The 21,522-nt window shown below is 35.4% G+C and overlaps 2 protein-coding genes across 2 annotated transcripts in view; both read left to right on the forward strand.

The window, feature by feature from the left end:
• The first annotated feature begins 802 nt into the window (after positions 1 to 802).
• Positions 803 to 1,141, forward strand: LOC132553287 (uncharacterized). The gene has a single exon (XM_060217517.1). The coding sequence runs from the start codon at positions 803 to 805 to the stop codon at positions 1,139 to 1,141; it is 339 nt and encodes a 112-aa protein (XP_060073500.1).
• Positions 1,142 to 2,183: 1,042 nt separating this feature from the next.
• LOC132553298 (erbin-like) overlaps positions 2,184 to 21,522 on the forward strand; it is a 49,310-nt gene continuing 29,971 nt past the window's right edge. The window contains exons 1-5 of the mRNA XM_060217529.1: positions 2,184 to 2,357; positions 3,105 to 3,222; positions 8,706 to 8,784; positions 18,653 to 18,742; positions 20,530 to 20,650. Coding sequence (XP_060073512.1) covers positions 2,184 to 2,357; positions 3,105 to 3,222; positions 8,706 to 8,784; positions 18,653 to 18,742; positions 20,530 to 20,650 — 582 coding nt within the window. The remainder of the gene's footprint in view (positions 2,358 to 3,104; positions 3,223 to 8,705; positions 8,785 to 18,652; positions 18,743 to 20,529; positions 20,651 to 21,522) is intronic.

The raw sequence follows: 21,522 nt of genomic DNA on the forward strand, positions 1-21,522 counted from the left end.
CTGCGACATGACCTAATTTTACAAGGATAAATAAGAATACAGGGACATATGGTATGTTGTACTAGACATGACCTAATTTTACAAGGATAAATAAGAATACCGAGACGTGCAGTAAGTTGTACTAGACACCACACATCAGGATTAGGATTTAAATGTCTTGTCATGTAAATTTTTCAGCAGATAGAATTCCACTGCACTGAGGTAATCTTCTTATTGAAATTCAATTTTACAGCCGATACAAAATCTGTATATCTGATGTCACACTGGTTCAGGCTACTGTTAGGGAGGGACTAGGAGTGGTTTGTGGGATATATTATACATGTTACAGGTATGTGAAGTTAAAGTATTCCTCAAAAGCTTGGAGTTAAAGTGCCATGTACAAGGATTGATTAATGCGGTGAAAAAAACACTTGTCCTGGATATGAAGTAACAACAAATGCCAACAACGTTTCATTTTCCTATACTTAGTGTGTGGATTTGAATAAATGAAATTACGAAATTAATTTTTTTGTTTCTGTTTTTGGTGTTTGAATTTCAGTGAGCCTTCTTTTACTTGATGACAATGTCTTTTACCTATTGGAGATGTTGGATACAACCATGAATCTTAATGATATTGTTTTAGAACAAATGCATAATAATATGATCTATTTGTTATTATATCAAGTGGTCTGTGTGACACAGTAGGGTTTTAAGTAACACTAGTTATATCACCATTTATATTCAATAAGTCACGGAGACAGCCAACAGTAGATTACTTCCTGCTGAAAGTGGAGGTGATGGGGAGGGACTGAAAGTGGAGGTGATGGGGTGGGGGCTGAAAGTGGAGGTGATGGGGGAGGGGCTGAAAGTGGAGGTGATGGGGTGGGGGCTGAAAGTGGAGGTGATGGGGGAGAGGCTGAAAGTGGAGGTGATGGGGGAGGGACTGGAAGTGGAGGTGATGGGGGAGGGGCTGAAAGTGGAGGAGATAGGGGAGGGACTGAAAGTGGAGGTGATGGGGGAGGGGCTGAAAGTGGAGGTGATGGGGGAGGGGCTGAAAGTGGAGGTGATGGGGTGGGGGCTGAAAGTGGAGGTGATGGGGGAGGGGCTGAAGGTGGAGGTGATGGGGGAGGGGCTGAAGGTGGAGGTGATGGGGAGGGGCTGAAAGTGGAGGTGATGTGGGAGGGGCTGAAAGTGGAGGTGATGGGGAGGGGCTGAAAGTGGAGGTGATGGGGGAGGGGCTGAAAGTGGAGGTGATGGGGGAGGGGCTGAAGGTGGAGGTGATGGGGGAGGGGCTGAAGGTGGAGGTGATGGGGAGGGGCTGAAAGTGGAGGTGATGTGGGAGGGGCTGAAAGTGGAGGTGATGGGGGAGGGGCTGAAAGTGGAGGTGATGGGGGAGGGGCTGAAAGTGGAGGTGATGGGGGAGGGGCTGAAGGTGGAGGTGATGGGGGAGGGGCTGAAGGTGGAGGTGATCGGGAAGGGGGTGCAATTGTTCAGTATATTACAGCACGATACATAATAGCTTGTAGGATTCATTATGATCTACTCAACAGCAAAAGTGGGCCTATTACTGACCATGTGCTTATCGCTGGATGATCTAAAATACTTTTTAAAAAATGCAAAGAAATTGATATATATATACCTATATATAGAGGATTTTACATGAGTGTTAGTGTGATATGGAATTCATGGAAAGAGTTCAATAATTTGATATGTCATGAGCCTTTAGACAACTGATATGTAAGATTTTTTGATAAATTCCTTATTAGATTGGCACATGTATACCATTGTATTAATAATATAACCCATATTTCTGAGAGATAAGTGGAAAGTCGCTAGAAGACAGACTTGTTTCAACTTTTGTGGTACAGTACAGATTTTGTATTACCAAGACAATCTTGTCATCAAGACGTGACATTTATGATGTCACAAAAGTGTTCTTACACATGTCTTACAATATTCAAGACATGGCAGTATAACATGACACACACAGGTCAGTCATGTAATGGATGTAAATGTGTGACAGATTTTGATTTTAAACCTTAATTGCTTATCAGGGACAAGGTTTCAATTAAAATTGACAATGTAATATCGTTGATACTCATATATAAACAATAACAGATTGTTTAAATACTTCCACTTATGATATTTATAAATTCTAACTATATTAATAAGTGATAAATTTGGTGTGTTTTCAGGGTGACTAAATGGCTGGCTTTGTGAAGAAGTGTCCGTGTCTACGGCCACAGATAGAGGAGGATGTCCGAGAGTTGGACTATCGGCATTGTAGTTTAACAGACGTTCCATCGGAAGTCTTTAACTTTGAACGAACCCTTGAAGAGCTATTTGTTGATTCTAATCAGATCCGAGATTTACCGAGGGTAAGTGTGTTGTAATTTTGCTTACAGGTAAGTATTGGATGTATCTGTAGATGAATAATAGATGTGACTGACAATTCAACACAAACACACACGATACAGACACTTGTAATATGTAACATGTATAGTGCTTTTACTCTCTCTGTACAAATTGACTTTCCTTTTTACTACACCTGGCACATGTAATCCCAGTGTAATCTCGTTAACTACTGATACCTGGATTCTACCTGAATTGATCATCTCTGTATATTCTATCCTATTGATTTTGATGTGATTTTAAAATTGCAGATAAAAATGACTGTTTGATATTTCTATTTCAGATTTATTTTGAAAACTGTGCTATTTGTTTTGATACGTTTATGATGTTCACAATTCCCACTCAAAAACTGGCACATTTCTACAATAAATTGACATCTTACTGTTACATATGTGATGTTTAGACATAAGTTTGGTATTATTATAAGGATAGAATCATTTGAAGGAGAAACATAGCCAAACAGGAGGTTTTGTATAATCTGGATGTACAGATGAAATGCTAACTCTCCACCTAACACCTTCCTCAAAGGTACCTTGCGATAACTCAGAGACAGAATGGCGTGGCATAACATTATTTTTGGACATTTAATTATTTGCACTCTTAATGATATTGTATCTCTTCCATTAAAACAAAATACGTTTCAGAGCATCATCAAAGCTAAAAATGTATTAAAATGTATTTTTTTTTATAAATATTGTTGCGTTTAACTTTAGGAGTTATTCTCCTGCCATGGGATAAGGAAGCTGAGCTTGAGTGACAATGAGATCACACACATCCCTCCAGCAATTGCTAGCCTCATCAACCTGGAAGACCTCGACATCAGTAAAAATGGTGGGTATTGTTAGATATAGACTGTTAGATATAAGGCAGTTAGAGGGGCTAGGAAAGGAAGGGATGAGAGGAAGGAGGAAGGGAATGATGGAATGAATAAGAGAGATGAAGTGGTAAAGGGGAAAAGGAAGGATGAAAGGGAGGGATACAGAAATGGAAGGATCGAGTGAGTGAGGGATGAAGTGGTAAAGGAGGAAAGGATGGGATGAAAGGGAGGGATATAGAGATGGAAGGATCGAGTGAGTGAGAGATGAAGCGGTAATGTAGGAAAGGAAGACTGAAGGAGGAGAAAGGCAATGGAATGGATGGAGGGTTATGGGTACTCACTTTTTCGACAAAAAAGGAAAATCTTCAAAAATTTTGTAAATCACAGCTGGTATTCATTATTGTATGATTATAAAATCCATATTTTACTATTGCTGCCTTAAACCCACACACTTTTTTTATACAATTAAAACAGATGTTACATAAACTAAACCTTATTCATATCTTTGATACTATAACAGTAACAACCTTTTCATACTGAGCATAAACCACAGATACTGTATGTAACATCATGGTTTGTGAATTTTCTTCCTTGAAACTTTTTTTTTTAATAATTTTGAAAAAAATTATTGATATAATATATATATCTAGAATCTATAAACAAGATCTATAATCATGTTCATGCTTGGTTAAACTTCATGACCTTTTATGACCATTTCACCAGTATCCAGAGTGACATCAAAGATGCACTCTAGAACCCTAAATATTGCTTATCTAGGTCCACCTTATCAAAAGTTTTTATTTCCATTGTAAAACCATTTTATGTATCTGATACTGGGGACTTAACCTTTTACTATGGGTCAGACCACAACTAGTCCAGAGCCTTAGGCATTGCCATGTGTAAATCTTTTTTAAAGCTGTTTTAACAGCTACAGCTTTTAATGTAAGGCACTGTTGACCAAACACATCATACACATTTACTTTGTGCCTAATTACCAGAAAAGTAAACAGTATTTATTAAGTAACAGAACATGTACAGTTTGGCTTCATTAGATCAATAGTGAGGCAGAAACACCTTCATCACTCCAGACCTCATTCAAGTGACCCTTTAAGTGCAATACTGTCCTGAGTGCTGATCAGTAGTGGGCAGTTGAGGGTCAGTTATTATAATGGAGCTGTAAATGTCGACAATCAAGGGCCATTACTCAGAAAAGGTGGCCATATTTTCATAATGAAAGCTCTCCAAAGGATAATCAGTCTGAAGGAATGGATAACTATAAAAACAGGACCAACTCGTGAACGAGGTGGAACACCTATGTTATAATGGGACTTACTTGTGAACTAGGAGGAATGGTTTAAATGAGCCTGGAGGAATATCTTATGAACTAGAAGAGCTGGTTATATGAGCCAGTGGGTATATCTTGTGAACTAGAGGAGAAGGTTATATGAGCCAGTGGGTATATCTTATGAACTAGAGGAGAAGGTTATATGAGCCAGTGGGTATATCTTATGAACTAGAGAAAAAGGTTATATGAGCCAGGGGGAATATCTTGTGAACTAGAGGAGAAGGTTATATGAGCCAGTGGGTATATCTTATGAACAAGAGAAAAAGGTTATATGAGCCAGGGGGAATATCTTGTGAACTAGAGGAGAAGGTTATATGAGCCAGTGGGTATATCTTGTGACTAGAAGAACTGGTTAATTGAGCCAGGGGGTATATCTTGTGAACTAGAGGAGAAGGTTATATGAGCCAGGGGGAATATCTTGTGAACTAGAGGAGAAGGTTATATGAGCCAGGGGGTATATCTTATGAACTAGAGAAAAAGGTTATATGAGCCAGGGGGAATATCTTGTGAACTAGAGGAGAAGGTTATATGAGCCAGTGGGTATATCTTGTGAACTAGAAGAGCTGGTTAATTGAGCCAGGGGGTATATCTTGTGAACTAGAGGAGAAGGTTATATGAGCCAGGGGGTATATCTTATGAACTAGAGAAAAAGGTTATATGAGCCAGGGGGTATATCTTGTGAACTAGAGGAGAAGGTTATATGAGCCAGTTGGTATATCTTGTGAACTAGAGGAGAAGGTTATATGAGCCAGTGGGTATATCTTGTGAACTAGAGGAGAAGGTTATATGAGCCAGTGGGTATATCTTGTGAACTAGGTTATATGAGCCAGGGGGAATATCTTGTGAACTAGGTTATGTGAGCCAGGGGATATAATATCTTGTGTACTAGGAGCAAGAGGTTATATGGGCTATTGGGTATACTATTTTGTGAAATGTGAGGAACATGTTTTATGAGTCCGTGGGTATGGAACTATCTTGGGAACTAGGAAGAAGAGGTTACATGAGCTAGTTGGTAGAAGGATGTTATCATACGAACACAGTTAATCTGCTTGAAAGTGATGGGAAATAACGAAGATTTCTAGCCTATTTGGTCACATCTAAAAGGTGTCGAATAAAGATACATTACATGCACATGGGTCCTACCCTTATCCTGTCCTGTCACCCTTTCTTCCAGTCTCTATCCCTTGTCCCCTATCCTCAGCCTCCTGTCCCTTGCCCCATCACCTCCTATCTCTCATTCCCTATATGCTTTGTCCCCAATTCATTGGCCCCAACCTTTCATTCTTTTCAAAAGAACTGCTTGCACATACCGCTAATGGTATTTTGACAGCCTGTAAAAAGATGCTTTCACATATCTTATGCCAAGACAAATTTTGAGTATGATAATTTGATACATTTCTGTGGATACAGTCAGAAATTCAATCTGTGGTTTGAATTTCAATAGAATTACTTAGTCTTTCTCTGGTGTGAATTTCACTGTTGGATAACGCACTTTTGCTATCTGCATAATTAGATATAGCCGTCAGACAGTGAGGTGCTATCTAATTATGTAAATGACTATATATAGATGTGTGTCCTCAGATAAAATACCTCCCCTCAGGTACCACTAGTATATGTAATTACTGGCTCCATTTAACATGTAGTGAACATGAAATTGTGAATGGTACAAAGTAAAAAAAAGTAAATCTATGATTTATTGTACATGATTGTTGAAAAATCATAGAGTGAATATATTGCAATGTAGTTCATGTCCTTTCCTACCTGTTTTCTGTCATTAAACACCTCTTACAAAATATTTGTCTCCTTTCATTAAACACTCCCCAACTCTTCTTTTGAAATGCTTGTCTCATCTCATCAAACACTCCCAACTTTACTTCTAAATAACCTATCTCGTCTCACCAAACACTCTCAAATCCTCTTTTTTATTACTAATTTCCTCTCACCACAACCCCCCTCCCCCAACTCTTCTTCTGAAATGCCTGTCTTGTCTCACCAAACACCCATAACTTTTCTTCTGTTTACCGGTCTCCTCTCACCAAACCCACCTTCCTACGACAATTACTCCAAGTAACATGTCTTCCATCTAATTGTATCTAACTACATGGATTACATAATTTTTCAGGATTCTTCAGGTGTAGAAAGTTAAATAAACCAGTGCAGTTATAAATTAGATTATGTACTTGTGCATATAGTATGTGTAGCAGTGGAATTGATAAGGATTTAGTGCCTCGTAAAGCCCCATATTGGTATATGGCTATGATTAAGTATTAATACCTTAACATTGGCATGGGACTAGGGCCAGGTAAGCTGGGAGGCCATTGATCGACTGTCGATAAAAGGGGGAGGGGCTGGATCTTACACACACCTGTAGGCAACACATTGATTACTTATAGAAATAATTCCAATTTTTCATTCTCTCTGCGTGACACATATTGATTCCAGCAAAATAGGAGCAATGTTAAGGGCCTTGTGTAAAGCTTCTGTCTGATAAAAACTTCTGGTGCAGTGTTATTGATTTGTAACCAGCGGGTATGCAAACAAATTCACAACTTTTGTTTCATTTGTAAGGGCCTTGATGGTTTGTGTGTCAGTCTTTATAGACAGTTCATATGAACCAGATTTATGATATTTCAGCGAACGTCTTATATAATGGAAATGTAAATATTTATATGAAAAGTGATTAGCAGAATTAACATATGGAGTAGTGCTCTTCAACCAAACAGAGTAGTTATATGTCAAATCATTTGTTGATAGTATTAATGTCGTAATAACGTTGATTGAGGAAGGCAGTCACAGTCAGTTGTGCTTGAGTGTTAAAGGTCCTTGTTCTTAACGATAAAGAGGAATGCTTCTTTCTTTTCCTCAGGGTCATAAACTACCTTTGCAATTTATAGAGTGAATCAAAATTCAAGTCTTTAAAATTCAAGTATGTAAGGAATAAAAAATGTAAAATGCTTTTTGAGTTTATTGAATTAATTATACGTGTATTTTTAAAGATTCACCTCGTGAGATATTTATACAAGGCAGGGCTGTCCAGTAATTTAACTCATTCTTCTCCATCAGCCTGTGGTGGAGTTGAGAATCTAACAACAACAAAAGCAGGAAGCTTGTTGTTGGTGTTATATGAACCTTTCGGTACATCTATCCCGTTACGTGATCTCTGTTTCTATTGGATGTCTGACCTTGTAGTCTCTTTTTCGGTTCCCATGTAAACAGACATTCTTAAGGGAGGACTTGATATTCTTAAATGTAAAGAATATAAAGATTTAGAGGAAGGGAGACGTGCCATGTGAAATTATAATTGATACAAACCTGCCAGCCTTCGTGCTAATGTCAATGTACCCTCCTACCCTTACACATATCCATAAGGGTTGAGAAGTGTTCCTCCCCTCTCTCCTCAACAATGTCGTTTTATGTATCTGCCCTTATAGGGTCGACAAGTGTTTCTTATTTCTTTAGTTAATCCTGGTACACTGTACTTTTGTCCTTTAGCTATACTATATAGCTAGTACATAGTACTTATTTCTATCCAGAGGGTTTGAGACTATTACATAGTACTTATGTATAACTGGAGGGTTTGAGAAGTAGTACTTTGTACTTATTTTTATCCAGAGGGTGCGAGACATTGTACATAATGTTTATGTATAACTGGAGGGTTTGAGAAGTAGTACTTTGTACTTATTTTTATAGACATTGTACTATTGTACTTTGTTATTTTTTATCCAGACATTGTACATAATGTTTATGTATAACTGGAGGGTTTGAGAAGTAGTACTTTGTACTTAATTTTATCCAGAGGGTTCAAGACTATTACACACAACTTAGGTATATCTGGAGGTTTTAGAAGTAGCACATAGTACACATTTTGTGCTAATTTTCTCTGTTTGGCTTTAGAACTATGTTCCTTTCCAACTGTTGTCCAGCTTCCAACATTCTGCTAAGGTTTAGGAGAATATGTGATAAAACATCATCTCTAATAACATCAACTTACGATCATTATTAATAAAATCTGAATTTCTCAAGATATTCTAACATTTGAATTAAGGTTTGTGCATATAATTACAAGGAAGAGGAATTTGAAATCCTTGTAATATAATTTGAGACTTTATTTGTTTCTTTAATTGACTGGTAGAGATTTCTGTTGTGTTGCAGGTATCATTGACATGCCAGAGAACATCAAATGTTGTAAATACCTACATACAGTGGAGGCCAGCGTCAACCCACTCGGAAAGTAAGTCATCTCAAACATTACAAATATCACAAAACTCTGAAATGATGTGCTCCAGTTCTGTATATCAGTACATCATGTTAGATTTTTGTTGCAGAAATTCATTTAGCAGATGTGATACCTTGTGAAACAAAATTTGACTCTGTGTTTAACCCTCATATTCTTTGAATTCTGTTATTATTTACATGTAAAAACAATAGTCGATAATTACTGTTAGAAAAGATAACGAGGGTCTTTATAGGTTCAGCCAGTGGATCATGAAACTGTAACCCTACTTTAAGTGTATGGTTTGATTCTTGCTAGAAGTAGATTGTGTTTCTAAGGAAGCTGAGATGATATAGTGTCCTGCATTGTCACGGTTACATGTCCTCTTGGGCAATAGACTTTTGACCACCATACGATGGGCCTCATGCATGGTGTGCAGTGCGGTTAATCACCAGCAGATCCTGCCTCAAAATGACCATATCTGTTCATGGGGTGATAAACCTTACAAATAAACAATATGTGTTAAAAAAATAAAACAAGTGAGAATTGACCATAAAATAAATATCCTCATGAATTAAATAGAAATGTTGTCTTCTGAATACCAGGTAGGTGTCTATGTTGACATCTCTATGAGCGTAGTGGTAGCAAAAACTGTACAGTTAACCTATATAAAACCTGCAGAGTCACTCATCAACTGCTTTGATTACTCAGAAAATGACATAAATGTCTAAAAAAGTTGCCACAGGTATCTAATCAGGTTTATATACAATGCCTGAACCATGGTGATGAGTTTTAGGCTATCACAAAATCTGCCAAGTCACATAATTATACCAGCTACCACCCCAAATATACATAATTTTCTCATCTTTTACGATTTCTTAGTTTTCATAATTGCTGAGGATGTCACAAATGAGTTGTAAGTCAGAATTTGTTGACTAAGGAGTGTGAATATTCACACATTTGTGACACCATCCTCAGCAATACCCTGTTGCAGTTTATGACCGAGGCCCTGTGTGCAATGAAGAATACAGAAAAAAAACTTTATATTTATGTAAATCTGTTGCAAACTATATGCGGGCATGAATGTAATCATGCAGGCCAGTTTGCAATAACTGTATTTTTTTAAACCTGATCATACTTGTAAATGTCAGTCATTTTGAGTAAGTCTAATATAGCCAACAGTCATACAGCCATGTCTTTTAAGTTTAAGAAATCATTGGTTTTGAATTGATGAAAAATCTATGTATTGTCCAGAGCATGACCATTTTTCACTGTCCTATAATTCTACCATTTGGGCGCTGTCTTCATGGAGCTGCTGTGACATTCACTTTTTTTGGCAATTACATGATCAATTAAACATTTAAAATATCAGTGTCACACTTGAATGATTTCTGCCATATCTGAACACAAGACTGTATGCCACTTATGTTGACAGATGGACAGCTTGGAACCTGTATACATACACATCAATATTTTATGTTTTGTACACATGTGATATATCAACAGAGCTAGTTAAAAGTGTACAATCAGAACCGTGCTGTATATTAAAAAAACCCACTGGTAACAAATATTTTTTATACAGTTCAATACTTTTTTTCTGACATCAAGGTAAAGTATGATATATGTAAATATCCTTATGATAAAATCTTTTATATTCTGTTCGACTTTTTGACTTCAATATTAATTTATGATCTGATAAGTACCTCCTCACAAACAAACCTTATATAATTACAAAATTGATGTTACTTAAATATTGATGTCATTTAAATATGATTGAAGAGCAAAAACTTCTGACCTCTGGCTTACAAGTCTTGCACTCTTCCAGTTGAGCTGAAAGAAGTTCTCTCTAGCCCAGCAGTATTTCGAAGCTAGTATTTTACCAGTGTTCCATAATATATTTTTTTTGTGACTTGTACAGTGTATAATACAGTAAGTAAACACATGACACTATGATATAAACCTACATTATATATATGTACCAGATATTTCATATTTGTGGCAAACTTTTCAGTGTGCTTTATTGATCAAAGACATTTACCTTCTCTTTTTTTTTTAAAATTTTATGACAAAGTTTGATAATAAATGTACTTGTTTGAAGTTTTCATACCCATTGTCAATGTTACATTTCAAATATTTTAAACAAATAATGTGCATAGCTCAGGTGATATACTGGTAGGTAGATGTGTATGAGATGTGAGTCTGCCATGTTTCTGACGGAAATCTAGTAATTATCACACCTATCGCGGGTGTAGACTTACACTAAGGACTAATCTTATACTCTAATCTTAGTCGATCAGTTTCTTGAATGGCTCTGGTGATAACCATGATATGGATATTTTTTATCAATATTCATTATCTGGATTATGATAAAGACTACTTGAACTTCATTTAACTACAATTTGACAAATATCAAAAGAAGTTTCACCTGTTAATACTTTGAATTGATAACATCTAAAAGTTATCTTAATAGATTGAAATTGTCCTTTAGATATACCAGCTGATTAGAGGGAACAAGTTCATGTGTAGATTTCATAATAAAGTTATGGCTGAGATATTTTAAAAGACATTCTGTATGGATATAACATTATGATAGTCAAATTATTTTCTTGACAGTATCTATGGCTATCTCTTTCATCGCTGAAAGACTGTTGGTTTTATGCCTTTCTCAGATACACGGAAAACATCAAACATTGGTATATCAAAATCTATCAGACTTGTTCTGATGGAAGTGATGATCAAAGATAACTGCTGTGACCCCGTAATATCATGTTATAGATTTTTGTGGGGACAGATAATTCAGGCAAGTCAAATGTAGGATTTCATTAACGAAATAAAAACTTTCTAGTTTAGATCAAAGCTGTATATTTTGAAATGAAAATATCTGATAGGATATCAGAATTGAATAAATTTTCACTTGGATAGGTTATCAAATAACATTAATGTATATAGCTTATACTTGTAAATTGGTACGCTGTATTTCCAAAGGAAGTGATCTTGATAAACGTAGTAAACACAAGCCATTTCACGGTGTCCTTGTATCTCACCTGATCACTCCATACCAGACAAACTGTTATGTCCTGTTACAGGGGGGCCAATCTGAAATTTTAACTCTGTGGTTTATTTCTGCCGTAAAATGTCCATTAAACTTTATTAAATCTTGTTATCAGTAAAGATTATTCACATGTAAATATCATTGACAGCTGAAATGCACAATTCATGGAGTTGATGTCTGATAATCAATGTGTTCTTAAAAAAAGCAAAAAAAAAATTTTGTATTTAAAGCGAAAAGTATCGGTACTCACCTGAGTTCTTTACTGCAAGGATTTCAGAAATTTTAATGTATGATAAAGAATGTATATTTTTACAGGATTACAAATTGACTTGCAAGTTATGTTAGAGTAAGTTAGAAGGTGCTTAGAATATATCGCACAGTTCTCTTGACACCCTTGTTGTCAACATCACTACTAAATGTACAGTATACTTCAAATAAAATTTCAGAAAAAAATATTATGTGAAAAGTTCCAGGTAGCTCTCTCAGGTAAGTTGGGGTAAGCATACAGGCACACAAGCTGACGAGGACATGTGTAGAAAACTAATCATTGATAAACAGGTAGAACAGAATAAATAACACTTTCCTGTTACCTTGTTTGCTGACTCCATATAGCAAACATCCTGGGAAAGTGACACAATAAATATAATTTGATTTCAAGGTTTAATGCAAATTCTACGTGATCTGGTATAGCCCAGCCGATATCTAGTATCCATATAATGTTGAGACGCTTTTTCCAATCTTTATTAATACATATTTAAACGTAATTAAATTATTGAAGTTTAAGTTATGATGGGTTATTATAAGTAAAAAAATGTTGATGATGTGCTTGGAGCGTGAGTAGAGAGAAGTGTTTAGTCGAACTGTGTGCTCAGGATTTGTTTGTATATATATCAAATACATAAAGGATTTAATTTATACAAGATATTTGTACTTTAAACACATAGAGTGAGGGACAATGAAAAATAAATAATACAACAATTGTAATTCTACTGACCAGGAGCACTTTCGTGGCAGTTGAGATTGTTTTGTATATCAACTGAGAACCAAAATTATCTTGGCTGTGTTGTTCGTGATAAATGTAATTTGTTTGGCCTGACCAGGAACGCTATTCTGTTGCTCTATACTGAAATATTGTATATGATTTGTTCAGCAGACAAAAGACTCCAGTTAAGGGTCAGTAAGATATGATGGAACCTTGTGTTTAAATTGTTAACAGATAGCCTCGTGTACAAGATCACACTGCTGGGGTTGGGTTGGTACCTGACCTGAACAGTAAGGCTTTGCAATTGAAATTCCAATGTGAACAAAACCTACTCTACACATCAAATCTATTTACTTAGACAAGACTTCAACCCAAAATAAAGATACGCCCAGACCATAACTTAGGCATTGAAATCAGGTAATGCCAAACTATTAGTAGGAGATCTATTTGGATAAAAGTGTGTAAAGACTTTTGAGTTGAGCTGGTGATCGGCACCTCATTATGTGACTTTGTGGCATTATAGTAATATGATTTGGCCCGAGCTTTGGACATGTCACACCCAGTGTCTATGTCTTTGTATGTATACTAATTACCGAATCATTGTAACAGTGACTTAATTCCGTCACAGAAAGCAGGACATGTCTTGTCCTGTTGATTGTACCTTCTCTGCCTTTGGGCCACCACTGGTCACTTTAAAAATTGAAAGATGAACCATCAAATTACACAACTTGAAATATATTCTTTTTAAAAACTGCCACCCATTTCATGAGCAGTGATTGGATTCACAATGACAATGATGACTGAGGCTACTGTGGCCACTGTTAAGTGATTGTAGGGGACATGATGAGGCTACTGTGGCCTCTGTTAAGTGATTGTAGAGGACATGATGAGGCTACTGTGGCCTCTGTTAAGTGATTGGAGGGGACAATGATATGGCCATGATGAGTCTTTGAAGACAATTTTTCGTTGTTACAGAGTTTTGTTCAATTTCACTTTTCTTGACTCAATTTTAACTTTTTGTCAATCTCCTATTGCGCAAATCAGCAATCATCATAAAAAAAAACAATTCTTTTGTGTCTTGATATAAATTAAATGATTCTTTTGCAAAAAAAACCCAGTTTAACCTTGTTAATTATTCTTTAGGAATTCTACTTGTGATTTTCATTTTAAACAGGAATTGTACTTATTAAGTCTGACATTTTTACAGATTTCATTAAGGGTATTTCTGTCGGTATTTCTAGGTGTGTTGTGATCAAGTTGAAGTCACTAGTTTGTTCCCAGGAACTCATCACAATGTTTGTTCTATCACAGATCCACATTGGACAGAAATGGCCACTTTATCAATTGTATTACTTTTCTAAAGAATATCCTAGATGTACCTGGTAATGAGGTTTTGATACTTTTGACATAGCCCCTGATAGACAGGTTATACCCTAAATGTTGCTCTATTTGATGAGAGAAATTGCATCTTTTGTCAGAAAAAAATATGAAACGATAAAGCTTCATAAAATATGAAAAGCTTTTTAAAGTCCTGTGAACATTTTGCAAAGGTGTTGTATTGAATATTTCTGGTTTGACTTAAGAAAAACAGTACTGGATTGGTGAGGTGTATTGTTGGTACCTCGGTAATGATGGGCTGCCTACATAAGCAGGGGTTTATCCCTCAATCTCTTCATATTTATTGGTTATTTTTTCATTGCTTTCTCTATATTCTATTCAGGAAATTAAATGTTTTTGGGCACTTAAAATGCAATTCCGGTGTTTTGTTATTGGCATATATAATAATACCAACAAAACCTTGTGGACCTGAATGTGGGGACTAGGTATTTAGGCAGACATTTTGTATTTTTTATCTGTCCATAGTTGTAGACTGAACGCGTGTCAATCTCTTCTTTTCAGAAATCAATCAGTTATGATAAAGGGCGAAACCTAAACTGGCACATCTTTGTACGCCATTACCCGAGAAAATTACCACGATTTGTAAGAAGTGGTCGCTGACTATAATCTCCTGTATATAACATTAGAAATTCTATACAATACCATAGTGAAGTGTCAGGAAGCATTTTGGACAGAAAAATTGTCCTGATATTTTACAGTGTTAATTGGTTTGAGCACTTGTCCCCAGAATTATGTTGTGTGATAACAATCTTAATGTTTCCATTCATTTCTGCCTGGGTTGAATGGCAGGTCATTCATATAAGGAATTCACTTTTCATTCATCATGTGTATTTGTCATTGGAACAGTGAAAAAAAGGTGATCATAATTAACGTTATTCCTGCTGTTGTCTGGTTCCTGATTTGGATGAAGTATCTTATCATTGCTTACTAAAGTTATAAGGTTATTGCCCCTGTGGGCTATAATACTGATTTACTGCTCAGAAGAAAAAGGAGGCTTTTAGCTTTGGAATTTGTGCTGTATTTACAGTTCAATGTTATCAGAGTTCATCATGTTTCAATTTATCAGAATTTACATTCACTTTCATTTAAAAAGACACTTAATCTTGACTGTTTGGATCTAGAGCTTAAAAGTATGAACAGTGTTTGTGATGGAGACAGACTCCGGGTGTCTTTCCCTTTTTCACAGGATAGGTGGTTTGATGTCATGACCTGCCTACAACTCTCACTCCCCTCATTCTGTTTGTGTAATGTGTGGACCTAATTGAGTTTTCAATCACTGTTAGATTTTGTTGTCAGACACAGTTGGTTAAACAGATGTATATCTGTAACTGTTGAGATTTATTGATGGGTGTCATGTAATGGCTGTAAATACAACACAGGGTGATGGGTACACCCATCCTTCCTCATGGAATGTTCACCCTGCCAAAATGATATCTTCAATTATATATTACAATGTTCTGTACAAGTACAAAAGTTTTTCAAGTTTTAAGTATTTCTGGGTGTTAAATCACAGCTAAATCAGATAATGAAACATTTATGTTGTCAGCTGTTTCAGGTCATTAGTGATATATAGCACTATATATCTTCAGAACTTGAAAAAAGGAAGAATTTGAAAACCATTTCTACTTCAATACTCCATGAATCATTGAAAAAAGGTTTTACAAAGTGTTTTAATTGCTTTATTAGTATATATTTCAATATGTTAGCAGTCCATACTGGACTACATTTGTGTGTTATTTATCAATTTGACTACACTGTCGCTCTCAGTGGACAAATTACCAGTGTGAAGCATACAGTAATATACACTACCAGACTGAAGAAAATGTTCTTAGATGTCTTTCAGTATATTGTCTGATTTCACATTTGAACAGGCAGACTGATGTAACTGTAAAACGAGTTCCATACTCCTGAAAATATTCTTTTCATCCCACGTTTGTGTTGCCAAGTTTCAATCCACAGCAAGTTGTGAGGTTTTGTGTCTGTGAAAATTACTGTGACAGTTTTCTGTGTTGGTGATCTGATCAAAGTTTCTTCCTTGCAGTCCTCTTATCAGCTTTCAATTTATTTGGTCAATAATTTTCATATTAAGAAGGTGAGAGCAATTTACGGCTTTGTCAATGATGATTCTGAAGGTAGATTTGTCAGTGAATGTCTAGTAGGACACATACCTGTAGAATGTGTGGGCCTCGGAGTCTGGCCACTAAACTATATATGTACACTTAATGCTATAATGACAAAGCCAGGTCGTCAGAGTTATAGCTGAAACCTGTTCTGTCCGGCACAAGTTACTGGAGATTTATTGCCATTTCTGGAGATAAAGGAAACTGTTGATAGAAAATATAGATGTGAAGAGATATAAAATGGTTGAACTGTTATTGTTTGCTGTAATTGAAAATCTATCCTTTGTGTGATCCAGTTCATATTTATAAGAGATCTGATAGGATCAAAGAAAGACTATGAAAACATTTCAGCCTCACTGATAGGGGTAGTGACTTAGGTCAACAGTTTGTCTGAAAATAAACTTGTTATCAATTGAAAGTTTTAATCTTTTGGAATGGTAGATTTATTATGTATGGGTCCATGTGCTGTATTGTAGGCCAGGGTGGCTCTACATTAACACAGCCTTTGTAAGGCCATTACCAATGTCCAGGGACTGATCCTGCATAATTAGGTACATATTGATTAGGCTACGACTTACCTGAGACAGGTGTGTATTGTACCAGCAATGATTATTTCACTGATAAAACACCAGAAAATTTTACATCATTACCGTTAAATCTGAAGAATCCACAAAGACTTGTGAGTTGGTCTCTGTAAGATTATCAGCACCATCTCGCATTTTTTTCTTTTCTTTTTACCACATTCATGGTTCAATAATGCAACCTTGAGAGAGTGTTATCAGCAGTAATTCTCAAAAGAATACTGATAAATTTTATGTGCATGTTGGTGTGCATTCTACTGGTCTCTATTCTAGGCGATTTTATCGAGAATGGATTTTTCTCTAAGATTTCATGGATATAGCAAAGTAATACTGCTACCATTGTAGACAGGTTCTAGTTTGAACGAAAATATGTTGTAAATTAAAGATTAAGTTGTGATCAGTAGAATTTTAGACAAACAAACTGATTAAAAAATATAAAAAAAAATCCCAGTATTGGAACACCTTTAAAAACAATAATTGTTTCTGAAAAAAAATTGTTGAAATATTTCAAGTGTTTATGCTAAAATTAACATGGCTGTAAAGCGACTGTTTGTGATAATGTTTACAATGTTGTTAGTACCGTAATATGTTTAGTGTATAAATGTTAAAAGGTACATCAGACAACTGTACTACTTAACATTTTTGTTTGTTACTATCCCATTGTTCAAGCATTGTATTGTTCACCCCCACCCCCCCAACAGATTTTCATAGACCTACAGAGCTTCAGGTTGTATTCAATAAAAATGTTTAAAGTTTTCACACGTCATAGTAACACAGTTGGTTCCTATACCAGATACTGTTGATGTTAAAGATTTTACAAATGATGCACAAGTGAATAGCGCCTTTTAAGACAAATTTAGAGTTGGATACAGTAGAGCCAAATAAGGAATTGAGCTACATCATACAGTTGTTTTGTCCTTTTTGGATTCGTGAATGATGCTAAGGGCATAAATTTTGAAGTAAAGGAGGCGATTAGAATATCCAATACGACTGAAAGAAAAGTAAAAATCTAGACGAGGAGATACGCTAGCCCTATCATTACATAAATTTCACAATTTACATATATTGGATAATTTTAGAACAACATCAAATATATAAAAGTTAATATAACTTAATATTTCAACAAACATTTTGTAAATAATTTCAGTCAATATATAGAGAATACATGGTGGTCACTTTTGTCTTTCATCGCCCTTGCCAAAATACAGCTTACATCTTGAGACACTGACCATGTATTCTATTTATCCTACAACATTGATTGAAATACGGACTATTGAAACAAACAGAATTGTTGTTCAATTTGTGTTTACCAGACATTGATACGCTGAATTTTGCCTGATGACAGACGCCAAAATAATTGCTCTGCGCGGAAACATAGTTATAAATTTTCACAAATCAACTTGTTCTTTACAACTTGTAAAATCACCTATTTCAACAACTTTTTACATTTCTGAAGTAATATTTAGGTAAATTCAGGGAGTAATTCTGTGAATTACCACATTTGCTAAAATATAGTTGTTTTCCATCACTGCTAACTATAGCAAAAAAACATATGCGGCAGGCGTATTCCGACAATGGCAGTACAGTTGCAGGATAAAAAGTTAATATTCTTTGTTCAAATTTTGATATATTAAAAGATAATTTGAAAATAGGCTCCAACAAAAATACAACAGCAACAACCTGTTTAGTTTTACATATTTTATTGTTTTTATATGTATGGTGTTTCTGATGTGTTATTTATATATGTTAACAGGTTACCAGATGGCTTTACACAGCTCCTCAACCTTACTCAACTGTTTCTCAACGACACATTCCTCGACTACCTCCCAGGAAATTTTGGCAGGTAGGTTCCAACCCTCTATGAATTTTCATGTAAATCCACCTTTTTTTAAAAATCAATTTGGTAATAAGCCCATATTTGGTAGAATAAGCCCACCCATATTTACTGCTACCAAAAGTTATTTCATCATTCTGTAGCAATGCCACTCTCAACTTTGTATCAGAGCTGATGTGTTAGTTCCCAGGGATTATTGTAGAACAAATATGGTATCCATCATTTCTTCATCTCTCATTCCTCTGGACTGACTTCCACCCAGGAACCCATACATGTAAATAAACCTCCCCTTAATCATCATTCCTTGAATATAATCTATTTCTGGGGAGATTTGGTACATGTGTACATCTTAATATAGAACTCCACAGTGTCATCATAATGTAGGAAGTGACAGTTATTGGGTTTGTCAAGTTAATTTTGTAACTTAGGTTACAACTTGTCAGCATGAATTGCACATTTAACAATCTATCAGATACCTCTCGAATATTTCAATTTAATGACAAATTACATTTGAGATCAGAAATAAAAAAATGAGGCATTTTTGTCACTCTTGGTTACAGGTGATAGGTTTTTCATGTGTATGCAACAAGCAAGGTATGAATTGTTCAAATTAATCCTTAGGTTTCACCAAATACTTGTACATGAAGATTAAATTCTTTTTCTTTAGCGATACACTGATAAATAGGTGTTTGATAGAAACAATATATGTGTAGCCTAGTGTAGGATATCATAGAATGAAATGTCACACATTGAAAACTTATATAGTATTCCTATACATCCTGATAAAAACTTAACTTTTGGGAATTAATCTTTTAAGGTCGCAATACATCTTGCTACTTCTGCTGTCCCCATCTCTCTTAAAATACATCAATCATCCTGCCCCCCCCCCCCAACCCCCCTAATCGCCACCCCCACCTGCTCCGTCTTCCACTCGTATCCCCCATGCATTCTCACATTGTCTTCCATTTTTACCACTCCATAACATCATCAAGGGTACCCTGTTGGTGGTCAGGTATGCTGTATAACTAGATACCATGATCAGTCATATTATAAACCAGATCAAAGAAGTATAGAAACTTCTCCTCTTACATGGGTGTGGGATAATTGTTTCCCCAGGGGTTTCTTGCAGGCTGTCTTTCCCTTAAGGTCAGACCCTAAAGTTTTATACACAAATTACGCTGGGTTTTTTTTTGTTTTGTGAAAAGATGGATCTTCTTAGTCTAACATCAGTCAGCATATTTAATGAATGTGTCCACTAATTTGTACTGTCTGCCCAGTGAATTATCAGAAGGACCTGTTACCTCTGACCAAATGATATTGTGATAACTGATTTACTCATAAATGTTGAAGCCTTTTTTAATTCATGATTAAAAAATCTTGAGTAGAATATTCCATCATTCTTAAGGTTAAAAAATCTTTTTACTTTCAAGGTCAAAGTACATGTATAAGTAGACATTATTGTACCACTGAAGTTAGCGTATTTTTGGTCATGATTAAAAATTTCTCATGATTTCAAAGTGCAAGATCTGTTTGTATTACAAAATTTGCATTACCAAAGACAGAATTTGTATAATCATGCTTTCTAATTGTAATAGTTTTGCTAATTAATCTATCAGTAATCCTGATAATATGATGCCATCTTCACCTATGTCAAAGTTTATGCCATCAAAATTACATAGTCCTGTCCTATTTATACCACATATTATTATGATGTTTGCTAAAGTCACTCTTTGAATGCGAGATCATATCTGTCATTGGTAAATGTCTAAATTTTATTATTTTTTGTTCTGTTTTAGACTGTCTCGTTTAAAAATTCTGGAGATTCGTGAGAACCACTTAAAGACACTTCCAAAGTCATTCTCACGTCTTACTGACCTGGAGAGGCTTGACATCGGCCATAACGAGTTCATAGAGCTGGTGCGTGTTTTGCCTTTTTCTTGTCCAATTAAAACAATATTTGAAAAGAGAAAAGAATGAATTTGAAAAATGAAACTATGATTGTTGATTTTATTGGTGATTTTTACTAATACAGCTTATTTAGAGAAAAGATTGCATGTTGTTAATAGATCAATTACTTTGTGCAAATTCAAAAAATGAAAATTTCATAATGATGTGATCACTGATTGAATTATTCTGTATGAACTTGTCATGGATTTAAAAACGAATTGAAAACTTAAGATGATAAACTTAAAAGTTAACCATGTATAAAAAATAATGCTGTCAAAAATATAGGTCTAATGTAAAAGAGTGTTAAATAGACTGATACAATCATAGACCAACGCAGTGTTAAAACTTCCTAGATGAATTAATCAATGTTAATATAGAATGAGGAAACTTTATGTTGTGAATGATATGATAAACCACATGTCATCTCCTGATTTACATACAGATGATCCATGACTTGGGATATGCACCTGGCTATAGAATTACTCCCATGCACCTAAACCACATTTTTAGTTTATAAAATTGAAATTCAGGGGGAAAAAATAATTTGTAAAAAAGGAAAAATTTATCCAATTAACTGTTATGCACCTTATCTTTTCATTACGTCTTATTTACCTTTTTTCCTGTAAGTTTGAATGCTGGAACCTGTTTTAATTTTGTTTTGGTGTGTGAATGGAGAAGTTATTTGGTTGTAAGGATGAGGGGTGTTAACACTACATTGAAGTTGAAATGCTTAAACCTGGATATTCAGGGTCAATGGGCTGTGAAATGTCTAGGGGTTGAATGTTATAGAAATGATTTGAAAAGTTGTCACAAAATTTTGTATGTAGGTACATTTCCTATAA

The sequence above is a fragment of the Ylistrum balloti genome, unplaced genomic scaffold (genome assembly GCF_031769215.1).
Source record: "Ylistrum balloti isolate Yb309-2 unplaced genomic scaffold, AGI_CSIRO_Ybal_v1 Utg370314, whole genome shotgun sequence".
Taxonomy (NCBI): Eukaryota; Metazoa; Mollusca; class Bivalvia; order Pectinida; family Pectinidae; genus Ylistrum; species Ylistrum balloti.